The sequence below is a fragment of the Oncorhynchus gorbuscha genome, linkage group LG16, assembly GCF_021184085.1.
Source record: "Oncorhynchus gorbuscha isolate QuinsamMale2020 ecotype Even-year linkage group LG16, OgorEven_v1.0, whole genome shotgun sequence".
NCBI classification, from domain to species: Eukaryota; Metazoa; Chordata; class Actinopteri; order Salmoniformes; family Salmonidae; genus Oncorhynchus; species Oncorhynchus gorbuscha.
Window position 1 is genome coordinate 41377263 of NC_060188.1, and position 27893 is coordinate 41405155.

The 27893-nt window shown below is 42.4% G+C and overlaps 1 protein-coding gene across 2 annotated transcripts in view; it reads right to left on the bottom strand.

The window, feature by feature from the left end:
- Nucleotides 1-2482: 2482 nt before the first annotated feature.
- Nucleotides 2483-27893, bottom strand: part of LOC124000840 (gamma-aminobutyric acid receptor subunit alpha-6-like) — a 39893-nt gene continuing 14482 nt past the window's right edge. For both annotated transcript variants that reach the window (XM_046307496.1, XM_046307495.1), the window contains one exon: nt 2483-6587. In XM_046307496.1, coding sequence (XP_046163452.1) covers nt 6575-6587 — 13 coding nt within the window. In that variant the 3' untranslated portion in view covers nt 2483-6574. The remainder of the gene's footprint in view (nt 6588-27893) is intronic.

The following is a 27893-nucleotide window of genomic DNA, read 5'->3' on the forward strand; positions in this document are numbered from 1 at the left end:
CAAGGCCTCCCACCATGTGTGTATGAGTACCTCACATACACATACAGAGTGGTTCCATGCTAAACATTAACCATCTATGCTTGCAGGGCCACGTGGCGCTAAATGCTAACCATCTAGCTTGTGGGGCCGTGTGGCGCCCATCCCTACTGGGTACTGCTGTGAGCTACACTCCACCGGCCCCATGGCAGTGCAGGATCCTAGAGTCCTGGAGCAACAGAGGTCACATGGTAGACCATTAGGCATGCATATGACACATTGATTTCTGACTAAAAGGGATTTGATTGTTCATGAAAATATATAATAACTGAACCAGCTAATATAGTCAGTCACTTGTTATGCAAGTATTAAGTGCTAGGCAATTATGAAAATGGTTGCCCCATTACCTCTACGAGAGACAACAGACAGATCCCGGGGGAGAGTCACCTTGTACCTCACCTCTACCCTGCCAGGTTAATTGCCCCCTCGTGGATTTATAAGCATTTACCTGAGAATACTTCTTAGAGCAATGGCTACGATACAGTACACTCTCTCTCGGCATTGTTTACTTTAAATGAGGCCACAATACACACCCACCAGGTTATTTTGGTTCTCACAGCAAAACAGGGAGGATTTCTCAATGAGGATAAGGCCAAGGTAGCTAATACTGTAGGTATCTTCAGTGGGTTCAGAGGTGCAGAGGCTATTCATTCTACAGGACCTCTAGTCTTCTGCATACAGCATGACTTATCCCCAGAGCATATCTATCCTCACTATATAGTAATGGGGGATTGATATCGGACATCACTGTGTGGGACACACCAGCCTCTTCAATCCGCAGCTGAATCCCCCCCCCCCTCTTTCCATCATAACTGTAAGGGAGTGCGAAGCAATGGAGCCCATCGAACGCGGCCATTTGTCACTGATTTGAGTTGATTTTCGACTGTGGCTCGTGAGAGTTTTAATCAGAACATGCTGTTCTATATAATGCATTAAAACAGGAATGATTTGTCTTATCAAACGGAACTCGTGCACGACTATAATTGTTGATAGCTTAGCAAGAGCACATACAGCAATGTGATGAACACGACTGGCCTATTTAAGATGTGTGATTTAGGATGACATACATCGACACCGACTCCAACTCTTAGTGTGTGGAAGTTCAGTTTCAACAAAGACACAGAGACAGAATTTAGCTTCGCAGACATTAACCCATGAGGTTGAGCATCTCTGAGCAGAAATTGAATGGTTGATCCATCCACAGACGATATAGTGGTCAATCCTTCATATATTGGAATAGACTGAAGTACAATTGAGTCAAAATCTGTCTCAAAGGCTCCACACGTTATTTGTGTTAATTATTTGAGCAGATTTGCAGTCATGTTTTTCAAGCAGTGGGAGTTCTGCATCTATGCTTATTTTATTCATTCATCCTTCTCTTTCTACCTATCTTTCTCTCTAATTCTCTGCTGGCTCACCCTCCCACCTTCTCTTTAGCTCTGACAGTGTCAGGGATGTTGATGGATCCAACTGCATGTGACAGTCTGACATATGAGTGAATACGATGGGCCTAATATGGTGCCCTCTGACAAGCCTGTGGAAAACATCGTAATACTCAGTGTGATGGAGCCTGAGACACAACAGCAGTCTGCCTCTCATCCACACCACTGATTATGCCTCTGTGCCTGACTGTGTGTGTGTGTGTGGGGGGGGGGGGGGTCAGGGTTTCTTTTGGGGTTGGGGTCCGGGTCCGGGATGATCATGTCTTCTCTCTTTGCTCTGTATCCACCTACACATATCAGTGTGGCTCCAGAAGGCACAGCAGCACTCCTTACAACTAAAAGTTCCCCTACTTTAGCAAAAGTTCACCTCAAAAACAGAAAGCAGACACAAAAATGCCATTCCCTCATCCGACTGCATATGTAGTGCCTACGAGAAGACCTGTGTGTGTGTAAGGGATATGCTGAGCCTGTGCAGAGCAGAGGAGGAGGTGTAGTAGGAGGAAACAGGCAGTGCACCAATAGGTGGCACTCTACCCTTTTTTGACCAGAGAGGAGGGTGACCCAGTGCTTTGGAGCGCATGGGCGTCCTGTGGTTTGGACCAGAGGACAAGTGAAATGAGGAAATCTCTCTCTCGTACCCGCTCACACTCCTCTGCCCTGCGGCTTCTTTCAGGATGTTGGGACAGAGGAGATAGAAGGAGACGGGGGCTTCTTTTACAGTAAGAACAGCCCCGCCACACTACCGTCATGAATGAAAAATACATACGCCTGAGATGTACTACACTGGTTTATGTTAATCTCAATTTCTCAATCTCTAGTTCGGTTACTTTGTTTCATTTCTACTAAAAGGGCTGAAGGGACATATTCTTGGCTTGCCACATTACCCATCCCATAAAGAACTGTACAATACATTTCTATCTGACTGGTTGAAAGGGATGTTTCATCATGTCATACATCATGTTTTGCGATGCGGGTTGTGCATTTGACAAGGAAAGAAACACTCAAAACATATTTTGACTTTATTCAACATGATAATATACACACAATCCCGAGGGAAAGTATTGAGGAGATTGTTAGTAAAACGACAATGTCTACACACCAAAATATTGTTTTCTATGGCAATAAAAACGGTCTCTGAGGGAAAATAAAAACAAGTGGATTTGAATGTGCTAAATAGAGAATATAATGATATATAATGCCTTGCAAAAGTGTTCAGATCCTTTGGATTACTTCACATTTTATTGTGATACAAAGTGGGATTAAAATGCATTTAATTGCCATTTTGTTGACGTCAAGAATCTATACTAAACACCCTGTAATGTCATAGTGGAAGAACATTTACATTTTTTTTTATTAAGATAGAGATTCAACTACAAAGACCAGGGAGCTTCTTGAAAGCCTCATAAAGAAGGGAAGGGATTTGTAGATGGGTAACAATAACAAATCAGACGTTGAATATCTCTTTAAGCACGGTCAAGTTAATTATGCTGTGGATGATGTATTAAACCACCCAGACACATCGAAGATACAGTCGTCCTTCTGAATTGAGCTGCAGGACAGGAATGAAACTGCTCAGGAAAGTTACCACGAGGCCATTGGTGATTTTAAAAACAGCTACAGAGTTCAATGGCTGTGATGGGAGAAAACTGAGGATGGATCTACATTGTAGTGACTCCATAATCATTACCTAAATGACAAAGTGAAAAGAAGAGTACAGAGCATTCAAACAAAACATGCATGGGAAAGGGGGATACCTCGTCAGTTGTACAACTGAATGCATTCAACTAATTTGTGTCTCCCTTATTTAACCCAGCCCATTTGAATCTGAGAGGTGCAGAGGTGGGCTGCCTTAATCAACATCCAAATCATCGGCACCCAGGGAACAGTGGGTTAACTGCCTTGCTCCGGGCAGAATGACATATTTGTACCTTGTCAGCTTGGGGGTTTGATCCAGCAACTTGTTGGTTACTGGCACAACGCTCCTACTCGCCAGGCTACCTGTCATATGCAACAAGGTACTAAAGGTAATACTGCAAAAAAAACACAGCAGAGGAATACTTTTCAAAGCCTTGTGTTTGGGGCAAATCCAACACAACACATCATTGAGTAACTGCCTCCTTATTTTGGTGTCGGCAAATACTGGGGAGGTTATCATGAGAAAAAGAAAGGGGAGAGAGCTAAGCACAGGCAAAATCCTAGAGGAACATCCTCCTGTTTCAAAATCCTTCTGTTTCGGTCTGCTCTACACCAGACTGGGAAAGGAATTCAACCTTTCAGCAGGACAATAGCAATAACAACGAAAGGCCAAATCTACCCTGTAGTTGCTTAACAGGAAGACAGTGAATGTTCCTGAGTGGCCAAGTTACAGTTTTGACTTAAATCTGCTTGAAAATCTATGGCAAAACTGGAAATTTGCTGTCTAACCATGATCCCCAACATCTTGACAGAGCTTGAAGAATGTATAAAATAATAATGGGAAACTATTGCACAATCCAGGTGTGCAAAGCCCTTACAGACTTACCCAAGAAGCCTCGATGCCAAAGGTTTATCGAACAATTATTTACTCAGGGAGCTAAATGCTTCTGCAACGACTATATTTGAGTTATTTCATGTTTATTCGTCTAGAATTCATCTTTCACTTTGACATTAGAGTATTTTGTGCAGATTGCTGACAAAAAAGTATAATTAAACCAATTTTAATCCCACTTTTGTAACACAATACAATGTGAAGACATCCAATGGGCCTGAATGCTTTTGCAAGGCACTGTATATACAAAAGCTGCAATACATTTCAGATCAGTACAAATAATTAACATAATAGCCATACATCAAGCAGGATATTTAAGACAGGAAAATAAAAATATAAATCTATAACTACAGTAATCATGAAATATTCACATATGGACAAAGACCAACGTGTTACCATATTGCTGCTTCATTTTCACATTTCACATTTGCTTAGCCTGTGAATAAAAGCTAGCAAATAACAGTTGTTAGGAATCAATGTGACTCATGCCTGTAGTGAAATACGATATTGAGGGGGCGGTAGATGTCATGGTCTTCGATACACAAAACCCCAACACTCCAAACCCCTAACAAGGACACTGAAGGGTCACAGGTCATGCTAATGCTTGTCCCCCAAAGAGACCAGTATGTTTGCCATAAGCAGGCAGGTTGAGGTTGGAGAAAATCAATAAGGTCTCCAATACAGCCCCCTCAATCTTCCTTTTCCATTTAATTCAACTAAATAACCAACTCAATAGGGCTATACAGTCAGAGCTATACATCAGCCACTCCTTTGCCTCTTCCTTTAGGTTCAGCCAGTCTTATTCAGAGGCAACTGTCAAGAGGTCCCTTCCAGGGCTTGCCAGTGTAGTCCGAGCTGAAATGTTGTGTGTCCTCAGACTCCACATCAAAAGCAGAGAAGGAAGGTTCAATTTGAAGGCAGTCCATCTAGTTTTCCTTCGTCAAAAAATATCACTACATTATCTGGGGGAACATGGAAAGAAATGCGGAAAGGTGTAACGGACCGGAGTAATATTCATGGACTTTATCATAAAATAAAAAAGTCAAACAGATGCTTGATGGTGCTGATAAGTGTGTTGATAAAGCTGCAGTATGTGCTGCAGAGAGAGAGAGAGGCAGCCAGTGGAAAGACAGTCATGAATAACCAATAAACACACACATACATATATGAACGTGGGATATATTTAGATGGCGCTACTCTGTGGATTTAATCATTTACCTCCTTTCTTTTAATTGGAAATAGTGCATAATTATATGTAAATCCAGACCGAAGTTAATGAATGCATTTGGCATGGTGCATAATTGCTTGTGAGAGGATGCAGTTCTAAATTAAATGTAAATCTGTCATTTAATTAATAATTGCCAACCACAAACCACCTTAGCATTCTTTCACGTCCAATAACGACAGATACAATTACATAAAAGTGCAAAAATAGAAAACATTAAAAGAAACAACAACACTGACATTAAATAATATATCCATTGAATGAGAGGCGGGCTGTTGCCAGGGAACTATATTTGTATTCTCTGATACGCCAAACATAGCCAAGTAAAGTTAGCAAGGAGAGAATATTGTGAATTCATTAAAGTCCAGGGTTTAGTTTTTTTGTTGGTGGATGCCAACAAATACAGGCCTTGTGATTGATCTTTGACCTACGTGGAGAGACCGATGATCCTTGCATTTATCAGGATTTGACTGTCTAACAAGATTGTCCCTGTGAATGTGTGTGTGTCTTTGGGTGTGTGTCTTTTGAGTAGTTCTGAATATTAAAATGTATGTGAGGAACCAAGAACAACTCTTTGACGATTTGGCTTCATCAAAGAAATGTTTCATGAGAGGAGTGAAAATAAGCCAGTGAACCGAAAACCGAGAGCGATTGCAAAGTTTAAATTGGGGGGAGACAGTCAGTCAGAGTGGAGGCAGTGCACAGTACTCCCCTCAGGTGTGTTTTCCAGTACTGTCCAGGGTAGACGCAGCCAGGCTGTGTATTGTTTCACACAGACGAAGTGACTCCGCTACCTCCAGTCCTGTGACAGACACTCACTACTTTTAGGAAAGTCCCTCTGTTTCAGACAGGGACCGGGAAGGGGCAGAACACTTGAAAGAGAAGTGCCAATGCACATCGTTTCTCTTCAGGGGGAAGACGCAGCGGGGTGTGTGTGAGAGAAAGAGATTGAGTACCTGTTTGAAATAGACCGAGAGCCCTGGCCCATGAGCTATGATAAAACTTGAGCTCCCAGGTCAACAGTTGGCAGAGCACTTCAAATCAGTCACACACTGAAAGTAAAAAACAAAAAACACAATGTACAGAGGCAGCATCAAAAAGAAAACCTTGGCAAGCTTCTCTGTCATCTATCCAAACGGCGAGTGTCCTTGTGTTTGTTTGTGTGTGTGTGTGTGTGTGTGTGTGTGTGTGTGTGTGTGTGTGTGTGTGTGTGTGTGTGTGTGTGTGTGTGTGTGTGTGTGTGTGTGTGTGTGTGTGTGTGTGTGTGTGTGTGTGTGTGTGTGTGTGTGTGTGCACATGTGCATCCGTGTGAGATCAGTGAGGGGGCTCACTCCAGGACGGGGCTCAAACGCTGTCTCTGCAACAAAGAAAAAAGGAGAGAATATAAGAACCCAGAAGCGTGCGGTTATAACTACAGTCCAGTTAACAGAGATATTGCTGTGTGTGTGTGTAGTAGAGGGTGTACTGAGGGGGTTGGAGAATGCTTATGGGCAACATGTGACACATTTTGAAAAGAAATAAAGCTCCGCTGTCATCTTGTGAACGCAGGAGGGAGATGGAGTGTGTATTAGCACACACAAACGGCCCAGCAGCCAGCCAGCAGTGTGAACCGCCATACCGAAGGAGTTCTAATTTCATTCCCTCCCAGGGTTGGCATGCAGGGCCCTTATTATTTCAATCAATCCCTTGCTCATGGGCTGTCGACAAAGACCTTGCAAAACTAGTCCACCTCTTTCATTCCTTTCCTGGGAAAGACTGCCAGGTATTCCACACCTACGCCTCCTCTGTCTATGTGTCAAACCGAGGGATTATTCGGAGCGAGCTCTCAGCCATCCTCAACCGTGTAGTACTGCATTTGGTGTTATCAAGAATGCCTGTTTCCGGTTTCCTATGGGTGTGTGTGTGTGTGTCTGTGAAATGTAATCAGAACCACAACTCTATTGATCTGTGTGGACAACAGCACTAGGAAGGAATAGATCCCTTTGTATTGTCTAAGATTACTTTTTTTGCAAAACCACTGACTAATCAAGATAAGGGGATGCTGTGCCAAGCACGATGTCCTTTTTAAAAGGAATATGGAGTAGGAATATCTCATAAAAGAGATGGGAAATTGAATTCACCCTGACAACCCTGAAGACTTTCGCAGTGAGCAGTCATGGCAAACTATTTGCTAGTGTACATGGATCTATAAATATTCATACTTCTCTGCCTGAATAAACACACAGACATGCATGAAAACACACACACACATACACACACATGTAGCATGCACGTAAATACGCACAAACGCACGCACACGCGCACACACACACACACATAGGGTCAATACTTCTCCCCTGGGGCTATAAAGACAAATATGTCAAATGAGGATTACAGTTTTACTGGCCCCTTATATCATCTGCCTGAGATGCAGTAATGTAATGATCATTAAACTGAAAGCTATAGCAAAGGCCTGTGCTAGAAAACAGGAATTTAATTAGAAATTAGATTTTGTGGTTTTGTTTTATGAGAGACCAGGAAAGAGCTATTCTTCAAGTCTGGAATAAAGAAAGCTTATTGCCTATAGTTAGCTTTAGCTTCCACATGACATGTGCAGTGAGCACTGGGCTCACAGAAGCCCTTTGCAGCAAATGTGTTTCCTTGATGTACGGCCTAGATGGCCCTATTCATTAAAAAGCCACACAAGGCAGGTCTAGTGTGGGTACCAGTATTTTTAGCTAACATTCCACTCCTTGTCACTCCATGTCATTGCCAAAGCTCCTCAGCATTTACAGCAGAGTTGCTCATTGGTTGTTGGAAATAACATTCATATTTTACTGTAAGCAAGGGAAATGGTTGTATTTTGATGCCTAAAATCAAAGCAAAGAGGTTTTGTGGTTGCAATTGCAGTATGTATATAGTTTGAGAATTTAGATTGGCATTTGCAACTTTTGACAGACTGGTTTCATTTGGGAACAAAAAAAAAATGGTTGCTTATCAACCGTATACCAACTTATTCTGTGAGAGAGAAAAAAGTGTGCCAATATTTCATTAATCGTTGTGAATGGACAATAGCTGTGAGGGTTATCGAATCAGGATCAATTCCTCTGTTATCCTCTGTTGATCATTGTAAGACAGTCTTACCATAGATGTTCAAGCCAATATAAGACAAAACTGTAACTAGGTCATTCAGGAACATTTACTGTTGTCTTGGTACTGGAGTGAATATTTGGTCTTGTGTTTTAGGTAATTGTCTTGCTGAAAGGTGAATTTGTCTCCCAGTGTCTGTTGGAAAGCAGAAGGAACCTTTGCCTCTAGGATTTTGCCTGTGCTTAGCTCTATTCCATTTATTTTTATCCCAGAAAACTCCCTTGCTGATGACAAGGCATACCCATCATGATTTAAAATACGAAGAGTGGAACTCAATGATGTGTTGGGTTGGATCTGCCCCAAACATAACGCTTTGTGTTCCGGACAAAAAGAGAATTTCCTTTTGCCACATTGTTTGCAGTTTAACTTTAGTGCCTTGTTTCAAACAAATCAAATCAAATCACATTTTAGTAGTCAGTTACGCATATTTTGCAGATGTTATTGCAGGTACAGTGAAATGCTGTCTAGCTCCAACAGTGCGGTAATAACTAACAATACAAAGCGATACACACAAATCCCCAAAATAAAAAGAAAGGAATTAAGCAATATCAGAATGATCCAAGTCAGTCCGGAATATAAATACATACAGTGCCTTCAGAAAGTATTCACACCCCTTGACTTGATCCATATTTTGTTGTGCTACAGCCTGAATTTAAAATTGATTAAATTGAGATTGTGTGTCACTGGCCTACACACAATACCCCAGAACGTCAAAGTGGAATTATGTTTTTCTAAATGTTAAGAAATATATTAAAATGAAAAGCTGAAATGTCATTAGTCAATAAATAGTCAACCCCTTTGTGTATAGCAAGCCTAAATTAGTTCAGGAGTAAAAATGTGCTTTACAATTCACATAATAAGTTGTTTCACTTTGTCATTTATGTAAGTTCTGTGGAGTAACTACAATGTTGTTGATCCATCCGCAGCTATCTCCTATCGCAGCCATTAAAACCAGTTAAATGTAACAAAATGTAATCTATGTAATCCCCCAAATAAATGATTTATCATGAGAGGGCCATAAACAATAACTTGTAATGCTGCATACCCCGAGAAAAGGTACAAATCAACCCTTTTTGGAAAAAAATACAAATTGCTGAGATGTAGTCCCATTTGAGGACACAAGCTCAAGTACACAGTAGAAATATGATACAAATATGAAAATATGAAATATTTTATACAATGTATTTCATATTCAACAAACTGTATGAATAAGGCTTAGAATTACTTAGTTGTCATGACTTGCCCTTTTGGGTGAGGATCACAGGCACCAGATCCCCCACCCCTCATCCCATCCCATCCCCCTTCTCTATCTCTCTCTCTCTCCCACCACAGTTTTACGACGGTCGTAAATACCTGCAGCAAAACTCTCTCTCCCACTCTTTCAGATATGGAAGTTAGATCCCTTTGTTACCACAGAGAGAGAGACGCTGCAGTACGGTAACATCAAAGGTTGAATAATGAAACAATATTTCTGTAATCCAAACATTTGGAAGGGACCGTGGGTACTTAAAGAACAATCATGTCAAATTCATTACTAATTTGTGAGGTAACTAAGTGTAGTAGAACAACAGAACTCTATCTCAGAATGTGTATTTTTCCCAGTGATCAGATTCACATCTAAATGTTGCGGAACGTATATGATTAAATATGAAACTATTTGTGAGAAGATGAAATGTGATGTTAGCCTCCTAAATTAAATAATTGTCATTCATATAAAATCTTAACCAGTCAGTGACCACACCCACGTGAGCACAGACATTATGTCGGCGTCATGCAACACACCCTTTTCCCAGAGTACCTAATACCCACTTCTAGCTAAATTAATATTAGTCCAGAAAGCGGAAGGATGAGAGTCCCCACATTGAAATAGCTACCACTCGATAGACCAGCGGAACCGACGGTGTGAGCTGGAAGGTACGAAATGCTGAGACACTCTGAAACTTTCAACAAAGAAGAAGAAAATCTCTATAGACCAAAGAGCATGGAGCTGTAGCTAAAAATGGTTGGCAATTTAAATGGCTTCCACTCTATAGACCAGTTACGCGCAGCACCAACTAAATACATTACAAATGGTTAAGAAAACTACAAAACCAAAGACTACACATTCACAGTCTGCAGCTGTATATGTAAAATATCTAGGAAAATCGACCAAAGACGAGAGAAGAACATATCCCTAACGAGTTGGGCATCTCTGGCGCGGCCCACGCTTGGATTGCGTCCTACCTGACAGGTCGCTCCTACCAGGTGGCGTGGCGAGAATCTGTCTCCTCACCACGCGCTCTCACCACTGGTGTCCCCCAGGGCTCTGTTCTAGGCCCTCTCCTATTCTCGCTATACACCAAGTCACTTGGCTCTGTCATAACCTCACATGGTCTCTCCTATCATTGCTATGCAGACGACACACAATTAATCTTCTCCTTTCCCCCTTCTGATGACCAGGTGGCGAATCGCATCTCTGCATGTCTGGCAGACATATCAGTGTGGATGACGGATCACCACCTCAAGCTGAACTTCGGCAAGACGGAGCTGCTCTTCCTCCCGGGGAAGGACTGCCCGTTCCATGATCTCGCCATCACGGTTGACAACTCCATTGTGTCCTCCTCCCAGAGCGCTAAGAACCTTGGTGTGATCCTGGACAACACCCTGTCGTTCTCAACTAACATCAAGACGGTGGCACGTTCCTGTAGGTTCATGCTCTACAACATCCGCAGAGTACGACCCTGCCTCACACAGGAAGCGGCGCAGGTCCTAATCCAGGCACTTGTCATCTCCCGTCTGGATTACTGCAACTCGCTGTTGGCTGGGCTCCCTGCCTGTGCCATTAAACCCCTACAACTCATCCAGAACGCCGCAGCCCGTCTAGTGTTCAACCTTCCCAAGTTCTCTCACGTCACCCCGCTCCTCCGCTCTCTCCACTGGCTTCCAGTTGAAGCTCGCATCCGCTACAAGACCATGGTGCTTGCCTACGGAGCTGTGAGGGGAACGGCACCTCAGTACCTCCAGGCTCTGATCAGGCCCTACACCCAAATAAGGGCACTGCGTTCATCCACCTCTGGCCTGCTCGTCTCCCTACCACTGAGGAAGTACAGTTCCCGCTCAGCCCAGTCAAAACTGTTCGCTGCTCTGGCTCCCCAATGGTGGAACAAACTCCCTCACGACGCCAGGACAGCGGAGTCAATCACCACCTTCCGGAGACACCTGAAACCCCACCTCTTTAAGGAATACTTAGGATAGGATAAAGTAATCCTTCTCACCCCCCCTCCCCCCTTAAAATATTTAGATGCACTATTGTAAAGTGGCTGTTCCACTGGATGTCATAAGGTGAATGCACCAATTTGTAAGTCGCTCTGGATAAGAGCGTCTGCTAAATGACTTAAATGTAAATGTAAATGAACATTGGCACGTCTGACGTATCCATTATAACTGACACTCTGAGAAATCTGAGAAGCTCCAGCTACAAAAGACATTGTGACTTCTGGGGAACACAACCAGAGACTTCTGATGAATTACTCTCCACAGAAAATGGACCGGGCGGTTTAAACAGAGAGAGACGACAAGACATACAAGCTTAAATATGAACATTGCAATTATTTTCGAATGAGTGGCCGTTCAGGTGCAAAGTATTAGCATTTATATCAACTTTATGTAGTGAGTCCATTCTGTCTTTCCCGCTCTTTATCTGTCCCCACCCGTTCCATTGTCTACCAAGCCATCATATCGGGTTAGTTCATAAGGGACTTTTCATTGACTTATACGTAGCAATCAATGTGGAAGCTATTCTGTTTGTGTGTTCATTTAATTGTGTGTGATTATTTAGTTACTTAGTAAATAAATAATTAAGCCAATTTGTACATCGCTGATTCATCATTTATGCTAAGGTTCGTGCAGATATCCAAGGATTTTGCGACATTCAGAATGAGACTGAAGGTAAATAACAATTAAATAATGACTGATTGATGACTGAAACGTGAGAGATCTTTACATCTTTTGTTAAATACACTTTTTCCGTTGTGCCCCAAGATTGCTAATGAGTTAATAGTTATGACGATTAATTTAATCATCGTAATAATTAAACATAGTTAATTGACGTGATAAAATATTTGTCATCACATTAATGAACATAGTTGTGTTATAATTTGATTATACTAAATTTAGAAAGCATATAAGATTGCACCTTTCTAATAACTGTAAAATGCACAAATGTGCACATTTCTGATCAAAACATCTGACCCCATCGCTGTGATCATCTCACAGAGCTCTAGCTTGGGTTCCTGAACTCATTAGGAACTTGTATTTCATCTCATATTATAGTTGTCCGTCTATGACAAACAGAAAGCGTTTTTGATTTAAATCTATTAATTATTTTAGATGAATGGCTAATAGATCTTTGAATGTGATATAGTGATGAAACCACTCTCTCCTGCTGCACTACAATATAGTGAATGCAGACATGTGGTTTGTCAGTGCCTGTGATGTAGGGTTCAGCCAGAAGTTGATGGACAGTCAGAAGAGCAAATGAAATGGTAGAAGGGACATCCCAACTTCCAGTGGTTTCAGATTTCACATCCTACGTCATGTGGGAACCAGGGGTATCGCTCAACGCAAGCCATTTCAACAAGCAAAACACTTGTTCGGAACCAGTACAAGAACCACGCAGGTCCCTTTACATCTAAGAGGTTTTAAACTATGTAACTGTTTTAATATCACCATTGGCCTCATGGTGAAATCCCTGAGTGGTTTCCTTCATCTCCGGCAACTGAGTTCGGGAAGGGCGTCTGTATCTTTGTAGTGACTGGGTGTATTGATAAACTATCCAGAGTGTAATTAACAAATGCACCATGCTCAAAGGGATATTCAATGTCTTTTTTTACCCATTTACTAATAGGTGCCCTTCTTTGTGAACCATTGGAAAACATCCCTGGTCTTTTTGGTTGACTTTGTGTTTGAAATTCCCTGCTCGACTGAGGGACCTTACAGGTAATTGTGTGTGAGGTACAGAGATGGGGTAGTCACTTAAAAAATCATGCCAAAAACACAGAGTGAGTCCGTGCGACTTATTGTGTGACTTGTTAAGCACATTTTGTATTCTGAATTTATTTAGGTATGTGACAACAAAATGGTTGAATACTTATTGACTGAAGACATTTCAGTTTTTCCTTTTTTATTAATTTGTAAACATTTCTAAAAACAGAATTTCACTTTGACATTATGGAGTATTAACTTTAAATAACACAGAAAATGCGGAATAAGTCAACAACAACAAAATATTTCACCTTTATTTAACCAGATAGCCTGTTGAGAAAAAGTTCTCAAATACAACTATGACCTGGCAGAGATAAAGCCAAGCAGTGCGACAAAAACAACAAGACAGAGTTACACATGGGATAAACAAACATACAGGCAATAACACTATCAAAATGTCTGTATACAGTGTGTGCAAATGAAGTAAGGAGGTAAGGCAATAAATGGGCCATAGTGGTGAAAGAATTACAATTTAGCATTATCACTGGAGTGATAGATGTGCAGATGATGATGTGCAAGTATAGATACTGTGGTGCAAAAGAGCAAAAATAAATAACAATATGGGGATGAGGTAGTTGGGTGGGCTATTTACAGATGGGCTGTGTACAGGTGCAGTGATCATCAGTAAGCTGCTTTGACAGCTGATGCTTAAAGTTATTGTGGTCCTTCTGTAGCTCAGTTGGTAGAGCATGGCGCTTGTAACGCCATGGTAGTGGGTTCGATCCCCAGGACCACCCATACGTAGAATGTATGCACACATGACTGTAAGTTGCTTTGGATAAAAACGTCTGCTAAATGGCATGTATTATTATATATTATTGAGGGAGATATGTCTCCAGCTTCAGTGATTTTTGCAATTCGTTCGGGTCATTGGCAGTAGAGAACTGGAAGGAAAGGCAGTCAGAGGGGGAGTTGGCTTTGGGGATGACCAGTGAAATATACCTGCTGGAGCGTGTGATACGGGTGGGTGCTGCTATGGTGAAAAGTGAGCTGAGACAAGGCGGTGTTTTACCTAGCAAAGACTGGAGCCAGCGGGTTTGGTGACGAGTAAGAAGCGAGGGCCAGACAACGAGAGCATACAGGTCGCAGTGGTGGTTAGTATATGGGGCTTTGGTGACAAAATGTATGGCACTGTGATAGACTACATCTAATTTGTTGAGTAGAGTGTTGAAGGCTATTTTGTAAATGACATCTCCAAAGTCAAGGATCGGTAGGATAGTCAGTTTTACGAGAGTATGTTTAGCAGCTTGAGTGAGGGAGGCTTTGTTCCAAAATAGGAAGCCGATTCTAGATTTAATTTTGGATTGAGAATACCTAATGTTAGTCTGGAAGGAGAGTTTACAGTCTAACTAGACACCTAGGTATTTGTAGTTGTCCACGTATTCTAAGAACCGTTGGGCGGGTGCAGGCAGCGATCAGTTGAAGAGCATGCATTTAGTTTAACTAGCATTTAAGAGCAGTTGGAGGCCACGGAAGGAGTGTTGTATGGCATTGAAGCTCGTCTGGAGGTTTGTTAACACAGCGTCCAAAGAAGGGCCAGAAGTATACAGAATGGTGTCGTCTGCGCAGAGGTGGATCAGAGAATCACCGGCAGCAATAGCGACATCATTGATATATAAAGAGAAAAGAGTCTGCCTGAGAATTGAACCCTTTGGCACTCCGATAGAGACTGCCAGAGGTCCGGACAACAGGCCCTCCGATTTGTCACACTGAACTCTATCTGAGACGTAGTTGGTGAACCAGGTGAGGCAGTCACTTGGGAAACCACGGATGTTGAGTCTGCCAATAAGAATGCGGTGATTGACAGAGTCGAAAGCCTTGGCCAGGTCAATGAAGACAGCTACACAGTACTGTCTTTTATTGATGGTGGTTATGATATCGTTTAGGACCATGAGCATGGCTGAGGTGCACCCATGACCAGCTTGGAAACCAAATTGCATACCGGAGAAGGTACGGTGGGATTTGAAATGGTCGGTGGTCTGTTTGTTAACTTGGCTTTCGAAGACTAGAAAGACAGGGCAGGATAGATATAGGTCTCTAACAGTTTGGGTCTAGAGTTTGAAGAGGGGGATGACCACGGCAGCTTTCCAGTCTTTAGGGATCTCATTTTACAATACGAAAGAGGGGTTGAACAGGCTAGTAATAGGGGTTGCAACAATTGCGGCGGATAATTTTAGAACGAGAGGGTTGTCTAGCCCAGTGGATTTGTAGGGGTCCAGATTTTGCAGCTCTTTCAGAACATCAGCTATCTAGATTTGGGTGAAGGAGAAGCAGGGGGAGGGCTTGGGCAAGTTGCTGCAGGGGGTGCAGAGCTGTTGACCGGGGAAGTGGTAGCCAGATGGAAAGCATGGCCAGCCGCAGAAAAATGCTGAATTGAAATTTTTGATTATCAGTGGTGACAGTGTTTCCTAGCCTCAGTACAATGGGCAGCTGGGAGGAGGAGCTCTTATTCTCCATGGACTTTACAGTGTTCCAAAGCGTTTTGGAATTTGTGCTACAGCATGCAAATGTCTGTTTGAAAAAGCTAGCCTTTGCTTTCCTAACTGACTGTGTATATTGGTTCCTAACTTCCCTGAAAAGATGCATGTCGCGGGGTCTATTCGATGCTAATGCAGTACACCACAGGATGTTTTTGTGCTGGTCAAGGGCAGCAGTCTGGAGTGAACCAAGGGCTATATCTGTTCTCAGTTCTACATTTTTTGCATGTGGCATGCTTATTTAAGATGGTGAGGAAAGCACTTTTAAAGAATAACCAGGCATCCTCTACTAACGGGATGAGGTCAATGTCCTTCCAGGATATCCGGGCCAGGTTGATTAGAAAGGCCTGCTCGCTGAAGTGTTTTAGGGAGCGTATGACAGTGATGAGGGGTGGTCGTTTGACCGCGGACCCATTACGGACGCAGGCAATGAGGCAGTGATCGCTGAGATCCTGGTTTAAGACAGCAGAGGTATATTTAGAGGGCAGGTTGGACAGGATGATATCTACGAGGGTGCCCATGTTTACGGATTTAGGGTTGTACCTGGTAGGTTCCTTGATAATGTGTGTGAGATTGAGGGCATCAAGCTTAGATTGTAGGACGGCCGGGGTGTTAAGCATATCCCAGTTTAGGTCAACTAACAGTACGAACTCTGAAGATAAATCAATGGGTTATAACACTGAAGGCACTATATACCACTTTGTCCTGTGGTTCTGCTCTTCTAAAGGGTATTTCTTCCTGCTCCTCTTCATCAGGACTTTTGTCATTAAATATTTCTGCATTCAATTTGGAAGCAAGCATCTACGGAAAAAGCTATTTATTTCCCATAAATTAAAAAGGAGGCTTTCAAGAGATGAGAAAGAAATGTGGGTTAGGATGGATGTACAGCACCCAGTGTCAAAGGTTAGGTTAGTGGGTGGTAGCACATGGAAAACCGTACAGTGTAATACAGATTTATAAAAAGAGAGATGAAAGCTTACAGTGGCTGGCACTTGGGGAATGAACCATGCACACACTATTCACACATCCTGAGAGCCTGACTTCAATGGCTCCTCCACTGGATATTGTTCTATTTTTGATCACGGTGCTTCCGAGCCCCCTTGGCTTTCACAACGCTGCGTACAGTATGTAGCTAACTGCTTGGTCGCTTACAGTCTGCAGTATATCAATCAATAGCAACCGTTAAGGAAATGTCAGAAACCCTAGTCAGCTCTTGACACCTCTCATCACTGTCATGAAATCTGACTTCTCTCACAAGGCCTGAGGCACCTTACATTTATATTCAATGGAGAAAAAACACGCTATACAAAACAGGCTTGCTCTCAGTAAAGCAAGAGAACACCCAGGGTTAATGGCTGGTGTCGAGCCACTGGTGGTTCTAAAGCTGTCCCGAAGTCGTGTAAAAGTGCATTGTTAAATTAGAAAGACTCATCATTGTGTAGTAATAAAAAGTAGTGCACCTATGCAGAGATCTGTTTTTGGAGGATATTTGAATATAATAATAATAAGAAATAATAAGAATCTATTACATTTATACAACAGAACATCAAAGTGCATTAAAAGAAAATACAAACCAAATAGTAAAAACATAAAAATGGACACAACTAGAGCAACTGACACAAAGAACACAGCCTGACGCTACAAGGGACAAGAACACCAAGGAGCATAGTTATCAATAGAAACCTTCCGAAAGAGAAAGGTCTTTAGGCCTGCTTTTAAGGAGCCCAGAGTCTGTTATGCCTTCAGGTGGTCCAGGAGGGCATTTCAGATGCTGGGGGCAGTCAAGCTAAAAGCGAGTGAGGGATGTTCTGTCCTGCAATGGTGAGGTGTGTAATTGGAAAGTAGAGCCTCAGTTTTGCTGATGTTCAGTTTAATGAACTTATGAGAGATCCATGTAAACACAACGTAAATGTTATGATACACCGAATGCATTTCAAAACAGAATGGAAGTACTCTGAAAGTGGTTCTTCAATCTGAACAATTGTTGCGAAAACACTTTTTGGTGTCTCAGTGCGTTTAAAAGGCAGATTCAAGACATACAAACAGTGACCAATTCAGACTTGAGATAAATAAACATAACATGGAATCAATGAAATATATACTTAAGTCATGTTAAATCAACTCATCTCAAGTCTGGAATGGGCCTAGGAAGAATATGTTTTGTGAAACCACCTTTATTATGGAGTGGCGCCGGCAGAAATGGCAGCAGTTTTACGGGCGCCCAACCAATTGTGCTATTATGTGTTTTATTGTTGCGTTATTTGTAACTTATTTTGTACATAATGTTTCTGCAACCTTATCTTACGGCAGAAAAGAGCTTCTGGATATCAACACAGCGATCACTCACCTCGGATCAGACAAAGGTTTTTTCCCCGTTATTTGCAAGAGGAAGCGACGCAGGTACAGAGGACAAAGAGCCGGATGCCTTGTCAGGACCCTCAGAAGGCGATACTACTCGCCAACGTGCAATCATTGGACAATAAATTAGACGAGGTACGATCACGAATATCCTACCAACGAGACATCAAAAACTGTAATATCCTATGTTTCACGGAATCGTGGCTGAATGATGACATGGATATTAAGCTAGCGGGATATACTGTACGCCTCACCGGCAAGATAGAACAGCACACTCCGGTAAGACAAGGGGGGGCGGTCTGTGCATATTTGTAAACTACAGCTGGTGCACGAAATCTAAGGAAGCCTCTAGATTTTGCTCGCCTGAAGTACAGTATATTGTGATAAATTGCAGACAACACTACTTGCCTAGAGAGTTCTCAGCTATAATTTTCGTGGCTGTTTATTTACCACCACAGACAGATGCTGGCACTAAGACGGCACTCAGTCAGCTGTATAAGTAAACAGGCAAACACTCACCCAGAGGCGGCGCTTCTAGTGGCCGGAAACTTTAATGCAGGGAAACTTAAATCAGTTCTACCAAATATCTATCGAAATGTTAAATGTGCAACCAGAGGGAAAATAATTCTAGATCAGCTGTACTCCACACAAAGACACGCGTACAAAGCTCTCCCTCACCCTCCATTTGGTAAATCTGACCACAACTCTATCCTCCGGATTCCTGCTTACAAGCAAAAATGAAAGCAGGAAGCACCATTAACTCGGTCTATAAAAAAGTGGTCAGATGAAGCAGGTGCTAAACTAAAGGACTGTTTTTCTATCACAGACTGGAACATGTTCCGGGATTCTTCCGATGACATTGAGGAATACACCACATCAGTCACTGGCTTTATCAATAAGTGCATTAAGGACGTCGTCTCCACAGTGTACTGTAAGCTTACAAGAAATCCTGCTATACCCTGCGATAAACCATGAAACAGGCAAAGCGTCAATACAGGACTAAGATTAAATCAAACTACACTGGCTCCGACGCTCGTTTTATGTGGCAGGTCTTGCAGACTATTACAGACTACAAAGGGAAGCACAACCACCCAGTGACACGAGCCTACCAGACGAGCTAAATCACTTCTATGCTCGCTTCGAGGCAAGCAACACTGAGGCATGCATGAGAGCATCAGCTGTCCCGGACGACTGTGTGATCACGCTCTCCGTAGCCGACGTAAGACCTTTAAACAGGTCAACATACACAAGGCTGCGTGGCCAGACGGATTACCAGGACGTGTGCTCAGGGCATGTGCTGACCAACTAGCAGGTGTCTTCACTGACATTTTCAACATGTCCCTGATTGAGTCTGTAATACCAACATGTTTCAAGCAGACCCATAGTCCCTGTGCCCTAGAACACAAAGGCAACCTGCCTAAATGACCACAGACCCGTAGCAATCATGTCCATAGCCATGAAGTGCTTTGAAAGGCTGATAATGGCTCACATCAACACCATTATCCCAGAAACGCTAGACCCACTCCAATTTGAATACCGCCCAAACAGATCCACAGATGATGCTATCTCTATTGCACTCCACAATGCCCTTTCCCACCTGGACAAAAGGAACAGTAATGTGAGAATGCTATTCATTGACTCCAGCTCAGCGTTCAATACCATAGTACCCTCAAAGCTCATCACTAAGCTAAGTATCCTGGGACTAAACACCTCCCTCTGCAACTGGATCTTGGACTTCCTGACGGACCGCCCCCAGGTGGTGAGGATAGGTAGCAACACATCTGCCACGCTGATCCTCAACACTGGAGCTCCCCAGGAGTGAGTGCTCAGTGTCCTCCTAAACTCCCTGTTCACCCAGGACTGCATGGACAGGCACAACTCCAACACCATCATTAAGTTTGCATATGACACAACAGTGGTAGGCCTGATCACTGACAACGATGAGACAGCCTATAGGGAGGAGGTCAGAGACCTGGCCAGGTGGTGCCAGAATAACAACCTATCCCTCAACGTAACCAAGACTAAGGAGATGATTGTGGACTACAGGAAAAGGAGGACCGAGCAGGTCGCCATTCTCATCGACGGGGTTGTAGTGGAGCAAGTTCCTTGGTGTCCACAGCAACAACAAACTAGAATGGTCCAAACACACCAAGACAGTCGTGAAGAGGGCACGACAAAGCCTATTCCCCCTTAGGAAACTAAAAAGATTTGGAATGGGTCCTGGGATCCTCAAAAGGTTATACAGTTGCAACATCGAGAGCATCCTGACCGGTTGCATCACTTCCTGGTACGGCAATTGCTCGGCCTCTGACCACAAGGCACTACAGAGGGTAGTGCGTACGGCCCAGTACATCACTGGGGCTAAGCTGCCTGCCATCCAGGACATCTACACCAGGCGGTGTCAGATTAAGGACCTAAAAATTGTCAAAGATCCCAGCCACCCCAGTCATAGACTCTTCTCTCTACTACCGCATGGCAAGCGGTACCGGAGTGGCAAGTCTAAAGGCTTCTCAACAGTTTTTACCCCCAAGCCATAAGACTCCTGAACAGGTAATCAAATGGCTACCCAGACTATTTGCATTGTGTGCATCCCCCAACCCCTATTTTACGCTGCTGTCATTTTAACTATACATTCATTTACATACTACCTCAATTGGCCCGACCAACCAGTGCTCCCGCACATTGGCTAACCGGGCTATCTCCATTGTGTCCCGCCACCCACCACCTGCCAACCCCTCTTTTACGCCACTGATTCTCTCTGTTCATCATATATGCATAGTCACATGCACATACTACCTCAATCAGCCTGACTAACCGATGACTGTATATAGCTTCGCTACTGTTATTTTCAACTGTCTTTTTACTGTTGTTTTATTTTTGGCACTATTGGTTAGAGCCTGCAAGTAAGCATTTCACTGTAAGGTCGGTTGTACCTGTTGTATTCTGTGCACGTGACAAATAAAATTTGATCTGATTTGAAAAGTTGGACACGTTGAAGCAGGAATTGAAGGACCCACTCAACCACACAGCCAGGTACCGTATGAGAAACTTAGGCCCCCATATTCAGAAGACAAATGTTTAGATTAAAGCCAAACCGTGAACGTTGTGCTGCTGTACTGTTCAGAATTTCCCCAGTTTGAGGCATGGAGAGGTGGAGAGAGGGCATTCGTGGCAGGTGTGCCCTCTAACAAACTCTATGGCGGAGTAAAAAAAATAAGTTCGCGAGCACATCCCCTGTATTCGGTAGTGACGGGGAAATTATGGCTTTCCAGCCAATTGTGTCGAAAGTAGGTTCATTATTCGAGTCTTCGATCAACACAGTGTACACCAGTGTCACTCGGTGGTCAAAATACTTTAGGGCAACCAAATTATTATAGATGACGTCCCAAACGCCGTATCGCATGCGCGCGGAGGCTTTTTGTCTTCTACTGAAACCAATACCAAACCAATCAGGTGGTTGTTCGACCAAACTAAGCTTCGGACGTCATTGATCACGTGCTTCTGATAAAGTGATACAGGCATCGGCACACTGCTTTGAAGTAAACCGCTTAACGATTTCAACACATGCCCTGGAGCTCCAGCATGAAACGTAACATCACTATTATTTGGGTCCTTCACAAACTCACAAACACAAACTTCACAAACATACCAAACGCTCAGATGAAACTCTCCAAAACAATCCAAGAAAGTAATTGACAACGAAAAAGTATGTACAAAACGTTATGACATCGAGGAAGGAAATAGAAAAGGAATTCACTCAATAATAAATAAAAAAATTGTGTAACATTTCTGCCGCTAATGCTAATAGTCCAAGTCAAACAGCCATTTTGATTCATTAAAAGCAGTTTATGATGCTCCATGAAGTTGTTAATTGCCACATGCATTGTTTGCACCTTTTGTGCACTTGTTTTAAATTAAGGATTGCTTTTTAGTTAATAGTACTGGCTTGTTTGCTGACTAATAATGGCCCATAATATGCTACTGCCAATTTAGCCTGTTCTAGCATTGGCCTATCACACCAGATGTTTTTATGTTCTACTATTGACCATTAATATTGTTGTCATATTGTTATATTTGCATAGCTTAATCATGTATACATTTTGTATATTGCATATTGCCATTGATATGTTAAAATAATTGTATATTCATGTTGCAAAGTATTAATATTACAGCATTTGAGAACCTAATTATGTATTTAATGTAAAAAAATAAATAAACAAGTGGCGCTTATATTTGTCCTGTTTCACACGTGTACAAGTTTGTGGTGTGAAATGGAAATGTGTTTCTTGCATATCCCACTCCCCCTGAAGGTGGGGTCCCAGCCAGGGATCAGTCATTATTCAAAGGAACCCTGGAGAAATTAGGTTTAAGCGCCTTGCTCAAGGGCAGATCAACAGATTTTTCACCTCTGGGATTCAAACCTTTTGATTGCTGGCCCAACGCTCTTACCGCTAGGCTATCTGCCACCCTCCATACTATCATTATTGCTTCTTATTTCTCTGTCTCATGGCCATAAATCAGGTAAGGTCTAGCCAATGAAGCCTTGAGGGGATGTAAGACAGCTGTATGTCAATATACCCCGATGCACACTCTTGGAGTCATATTTAAACTTTGATGGTAAAGAGAGAACTGCAGATATTAATTAGGCCAGAACCAACACCAGGTTTGTGTCACACTTCCATAACTTATGATCTCCCATCGGCCATTGAGGGTGAGAATGACCAACTTCCTCTTGGTTAAACAAATGTGATGCCATTCAAGGTTTGTTATTTTCTTCTTATGTTACACACAGCACTACATGGTTATTTGAAGCGCTTGCTCATAGTGTGCTACGATGAATGTGGTGGGTTCATTAAGAAGTGTATCGACAACGTCATCCCCACAGTGACCGTACGTACATATCCCAACCAGAAGCCATGGATTACGGGCAACATCGGCATAGAGCTAAAGGCTAGAGCTGCCGCTTTCAAAGAGTGGGACACTAATCCGGATGCTTATAAGACATCCCGCTACCTTCCGATGATCCCTCTGATGAACCAACAAACAGGCAAAGCATCACTACAGTACTGAGATCCAATCCTACTACACCATCTCTCACGCTCATCAGATGTGGCAGGTCTTGCAAACTATCACGAATTACAAAGGGAAACCTAGCCACGAGCTGCCCAGTGACACAAGCCTATCAGAAATGCCTTCTATGCTCGCTTCAAGGAACGCAACACCAACTCATGCGTGAGAGCACCAGCTATTCCAGACGACTGTGTGATCACCCTCTTCGTAGTCAATGTGAGTAAGACCTTTAAACAGGGTAACATTCACGGCCACATGGAAAGACAGATTACCAGGACGCGTACTCAGAGCATGTGCTGACCAGCTGGCAAGTGTCTTCTTTGACATTTTCAACCTCTCCCTGACTCAGTCAAGCAGACCACCATAGTCACTGTGCCCAATAATACCAAGGTAACCAGTCTAAATGACTGTCCCACCCTGGGCACTCACATCTGTAGCCATGAAATGCTTTGAAAGGCTGGTCATGGCTCACATCAACACCAACATCCCAGACACCCTGGACCCACTCCAATTTGCATACCGCCCCAACAGATCCACCGATGAGGTGATCTCTATTGCACTCTATAAGCCATTTCCCACTTGGACAAAAGGAACACCTATGCTGTTCACTGACTACAGATCAGTGTTCAACACCATAGTTATCTCCAAGCTCATCAATAAGTTAAGGACCCTGGGTATTTTGGGAAAATTAAGGCATGGATGCATTTTTCAACCATTTTCCATTTTAGAAAATGGCATACGTAAGGGCTTTGATTCAACTCAAACAAATGGAAAAGGCGTCTTAGAAAACATCTACCATAAAAAGTCTTAAAATATATAAGAAATGCATCAAGATGTATTGTAAAAACCCCTACCAACTATATTTGCCTACTGTAAGGGAGTGAACGTTATTTATAATAGGGGTTTACATGGAGCACACTTCTTCATCCTGTAAGCATTACATTGCTACGTGGGAATTTTGATAGCGCACAGGCCAGAAGGTTGTGGGTTCGCAGACCACCATGGACAAGAGTAAGGGTGGAAAGATCTCCTTTATACGAAAAGCATCATATTTGCACGTCCTAGGAAAAATGGCCTTTTATAAAAATTTCATGCAATTCTACCTCATTTTACTAATGGTGGAATCTATTTTTAATACCACACAAATAATCTAACTTACCGACTAAGACTGGACAGAGATATGTGTTCATCTTATCATTTCTCCAATGCCAAATCAGACTGTCTTGTTTGCATCAAAACTGTCCCTGTTCGCAACTAATTAGGAACCTGAGCATGGTACTTTCAGAAGTTATGCCTATGTTTTCACCCCAGACAGAGTAGGCCTTCCGACGCAGAAAAAATGTAAGCTTTAACTGCTAGCTACTCTTCTTCCGTGGCTTAACCCAATGAGAGGTCACAAATGTTTCCCTAAAATCTGTTTGAGTTTAAACATCTTCTATTGTGCAGAAAGTGAAGAGACAGAATAAGATTACTTCCCAAGCAAAGTCAGACTCTGAATGTCAAAGAAACAAAACAATGATATTCCCAGATGCACCGGAGTCACATCTTTCCCACGTATTTTACAGCTTGCATGAAGCATCGCGGACCAAAGCGCAGTCATAGATCCCTTTATATAATCATATCCCTTTTATTTTCTTAACCTTTCTGGCGCAGGCGTTCCGACAGCGACCCTCCTCCACAACATCCTGTGAAATTGCAAAGAGCCAAATTCAAAATACAGAAATAGTCAAAAACAAACATTCATGAAAAATACAAGTGTTATACATCGGCTTAAAGATTAACTTCTTGTTAATCCAGCCGCTTTGTCAGATTTCAAAAAGGCTTTACGGCGATTATCTGTGGATAGCGCCCCGCTTACAAAAGCATACAAACATTTTACAACCAAGTAAAGGAATTACAAAAGTCAGAAATGGCGATAAAATGAATCACTTACCTTTGAAGATCTTCATATGGTTGCAGTCACAAGAGTCCCAACTAGACAATAAATGTTTGTTTTGTTTGATAAAGTACCTCTTTATATCCCCAAAACTCTGTTTTGTTGGTGGGTTTTGTTCAGTAATCCACTGGCTCAAAGGCGGTCACAACATGCAGACGAATACATCCTAATAGTACCGGTAAAGTTCGTCAAAACATGTCAAAAGATGTTTATAATTAATTCTCAGGTTGTCAGTTGTCTAAATAATCTATAATATTTCAACCGGACAATAATTCAATAGAAAGGAAAAACAATGAAGGATGCGCATTCGTTCACCCGTGCAAACCAGCACTGCATGATTCTACAGTCCACTGAGAGAAAGGTCTCATTCTTCTTCATTTTTCAGAAAACAAGCCTGAAACAATGTCTAAAGACTGTTGACATCTAGTGGAAGTCATAGGAACTGCAATCTGGGCCATAACCTATTTGATAAGCATTCAGTTGAAGATACCCACATCAAAAAATTCCCACTTCTTGGACGGATTGTCCTAGGTTTTCACCTGCCATATCAGTTCTGTTATACTCACAGACATTATTCATTATTTTCACAGTTTTGGAAACTTTTTAGAGTGTTTTCTATCACAATCTACCAATTATATGCATATGGGCCTGAGTAATAGGCAGTTTGGGCATAAGAATGAGAATCTCAGTTTGGGCATGATTCTCATCCAGACATCGAAATACTGCCATATTAACAATCTAACAATGTCTTTTTGTAATTTTCTTTAATTAAAAAGTAGACCTATGGCATCCCCTCTCATACCCCCTTAATTCGAGTTTTAACCTAAAAACCCTTCACTGACACAGAGGTAGGCTACAACAAGGTAGGGTGAAGGAATTCACCAACACATATATGGATATAGCAAATGCCTATAGCTTAATTTAATCTATCAAACAGGTATGCCTGCCTCTTACTTCTCATGTAGGAAGAAATAGACTCGAACACAAAGCACTCTTGTTGTTAAGTAAAGTCCAATTAAAATGAAGACTGTTGAAATGAATTATACCTACTCGAATATGCACCATCAGCTGTCCAATTCCGATTGATTGTGCCATGGTTGCTGCTTCAAGTTTTAGCACCACAAGTTGTGAGGTCAATAGCTCTGATAAATACATAATGGGCAAGAAACATATTGTTTTTAATACAAATCAATAATATATAATAATAATAATAATATATGCCATTTAGCAGACGCTTTTATCCAAAGCGACTTACAGTCATGTGTGCATACATTCTACATATGGGCGGTCCCGGGGATCGAACCCACTACCCTGGCGTTACAAGCGCCATGCTCTACCAACTGAGCTACAGAAGGACCACAATTTTAGTAAGCTATCAAGCTATCAAAGTTGACCTTCTCATCTTCGCACTCACCTTCTCAAATTGAACAGAGCATAGGTTACAGGCTCGTCTGTGCGCAAGCATCTTTGGACTAGGCCTAATCAAAAATTATTTTTGGAAGACTTTCCTCCTGAACTTACACTTACAGCACAGACATTGGTTAAGCAGCCTTAAACATTTTTTTTGATCAGCGAGAGCAGAGCAGAGCACGCCAGGACTCAGGGATGGAATATCCATTGCAGTGTGTAATGCAGCCTAATTTTATTTACACTATCCCAGTAGCTATCTTAGAAATATAACTTTGATCTGTGCTTCTCTGAGCATGCTCTTTGTAGCCTATAGGCTATAGACAATTTGATTGAGATCACACTAAATAGCCTATAGGCGCAATTGATATTGCACGCCCAGCGGAGAATCAGAGATGAGGGGCGGCATTGGGCACACATCGATTTATAGCCTAATAAGCAACTAATTCTAAAACTGAGAAATATTGACATTTCATCAAATACAAATGACATGATCCTCCCCTGGAATAGATTTGAAAAAGCATGACCATCCCCCATTTCAATCCATACATAAATATAAGAAACACTGCCTAGTGCCTGGTAATTCACTAACCAAAAACCCACATATCTTTATTTTCTCATTTCTCTTCCTCAAAAGGGAGGATAATGAATGTTCACAAGAGTAACAACAAAATGTACACCTACCAATTAGTTATATTGTTTTTACAGTAGGGATGGTTTGTTGTGATTCAAACGCGTCCTTCTTTCACCAAATCGGAATTACTGCAAATGAATTGGATACAATGGGAAATCATAGTAGTCACAAACCACCTCCTACTGTCCTCCCTTCCACTGGCATAATGTTATGCTCAGATAATAACCGTTTTCTCTCTTTATGTCTTCTGGTGGTCAAAGCAAGAGTGTGAAAACAGTCTGGACAAGCCTTCTCTCTCTCTCGCTCTCTGCCTCTCCCTTCTCTCTCTCCAGTTAATGTTACCTCTCCCGGCTCTCACTGACACCGACCCATGAGCCTCCTCTCTTTCCATTTACTGTAACCAGCATCCACACCCACTGAGCACCGACCGACACCGTACTCTCAAAGAGTGCAGTGTATAAAGTCAGAACATCTGCTGTCTCAGCCACTGCCTGTCACCAAGGGAGTACCCCAAGGCTCGATCCTCGGCCCCACACTCTTCTCAGTTTACATCAACAACATAACTCAGGCAGTAGATGATACAGTCTTATACTCAACTGGCCCCTCCCTGGATTTTATGTTAAAATCACT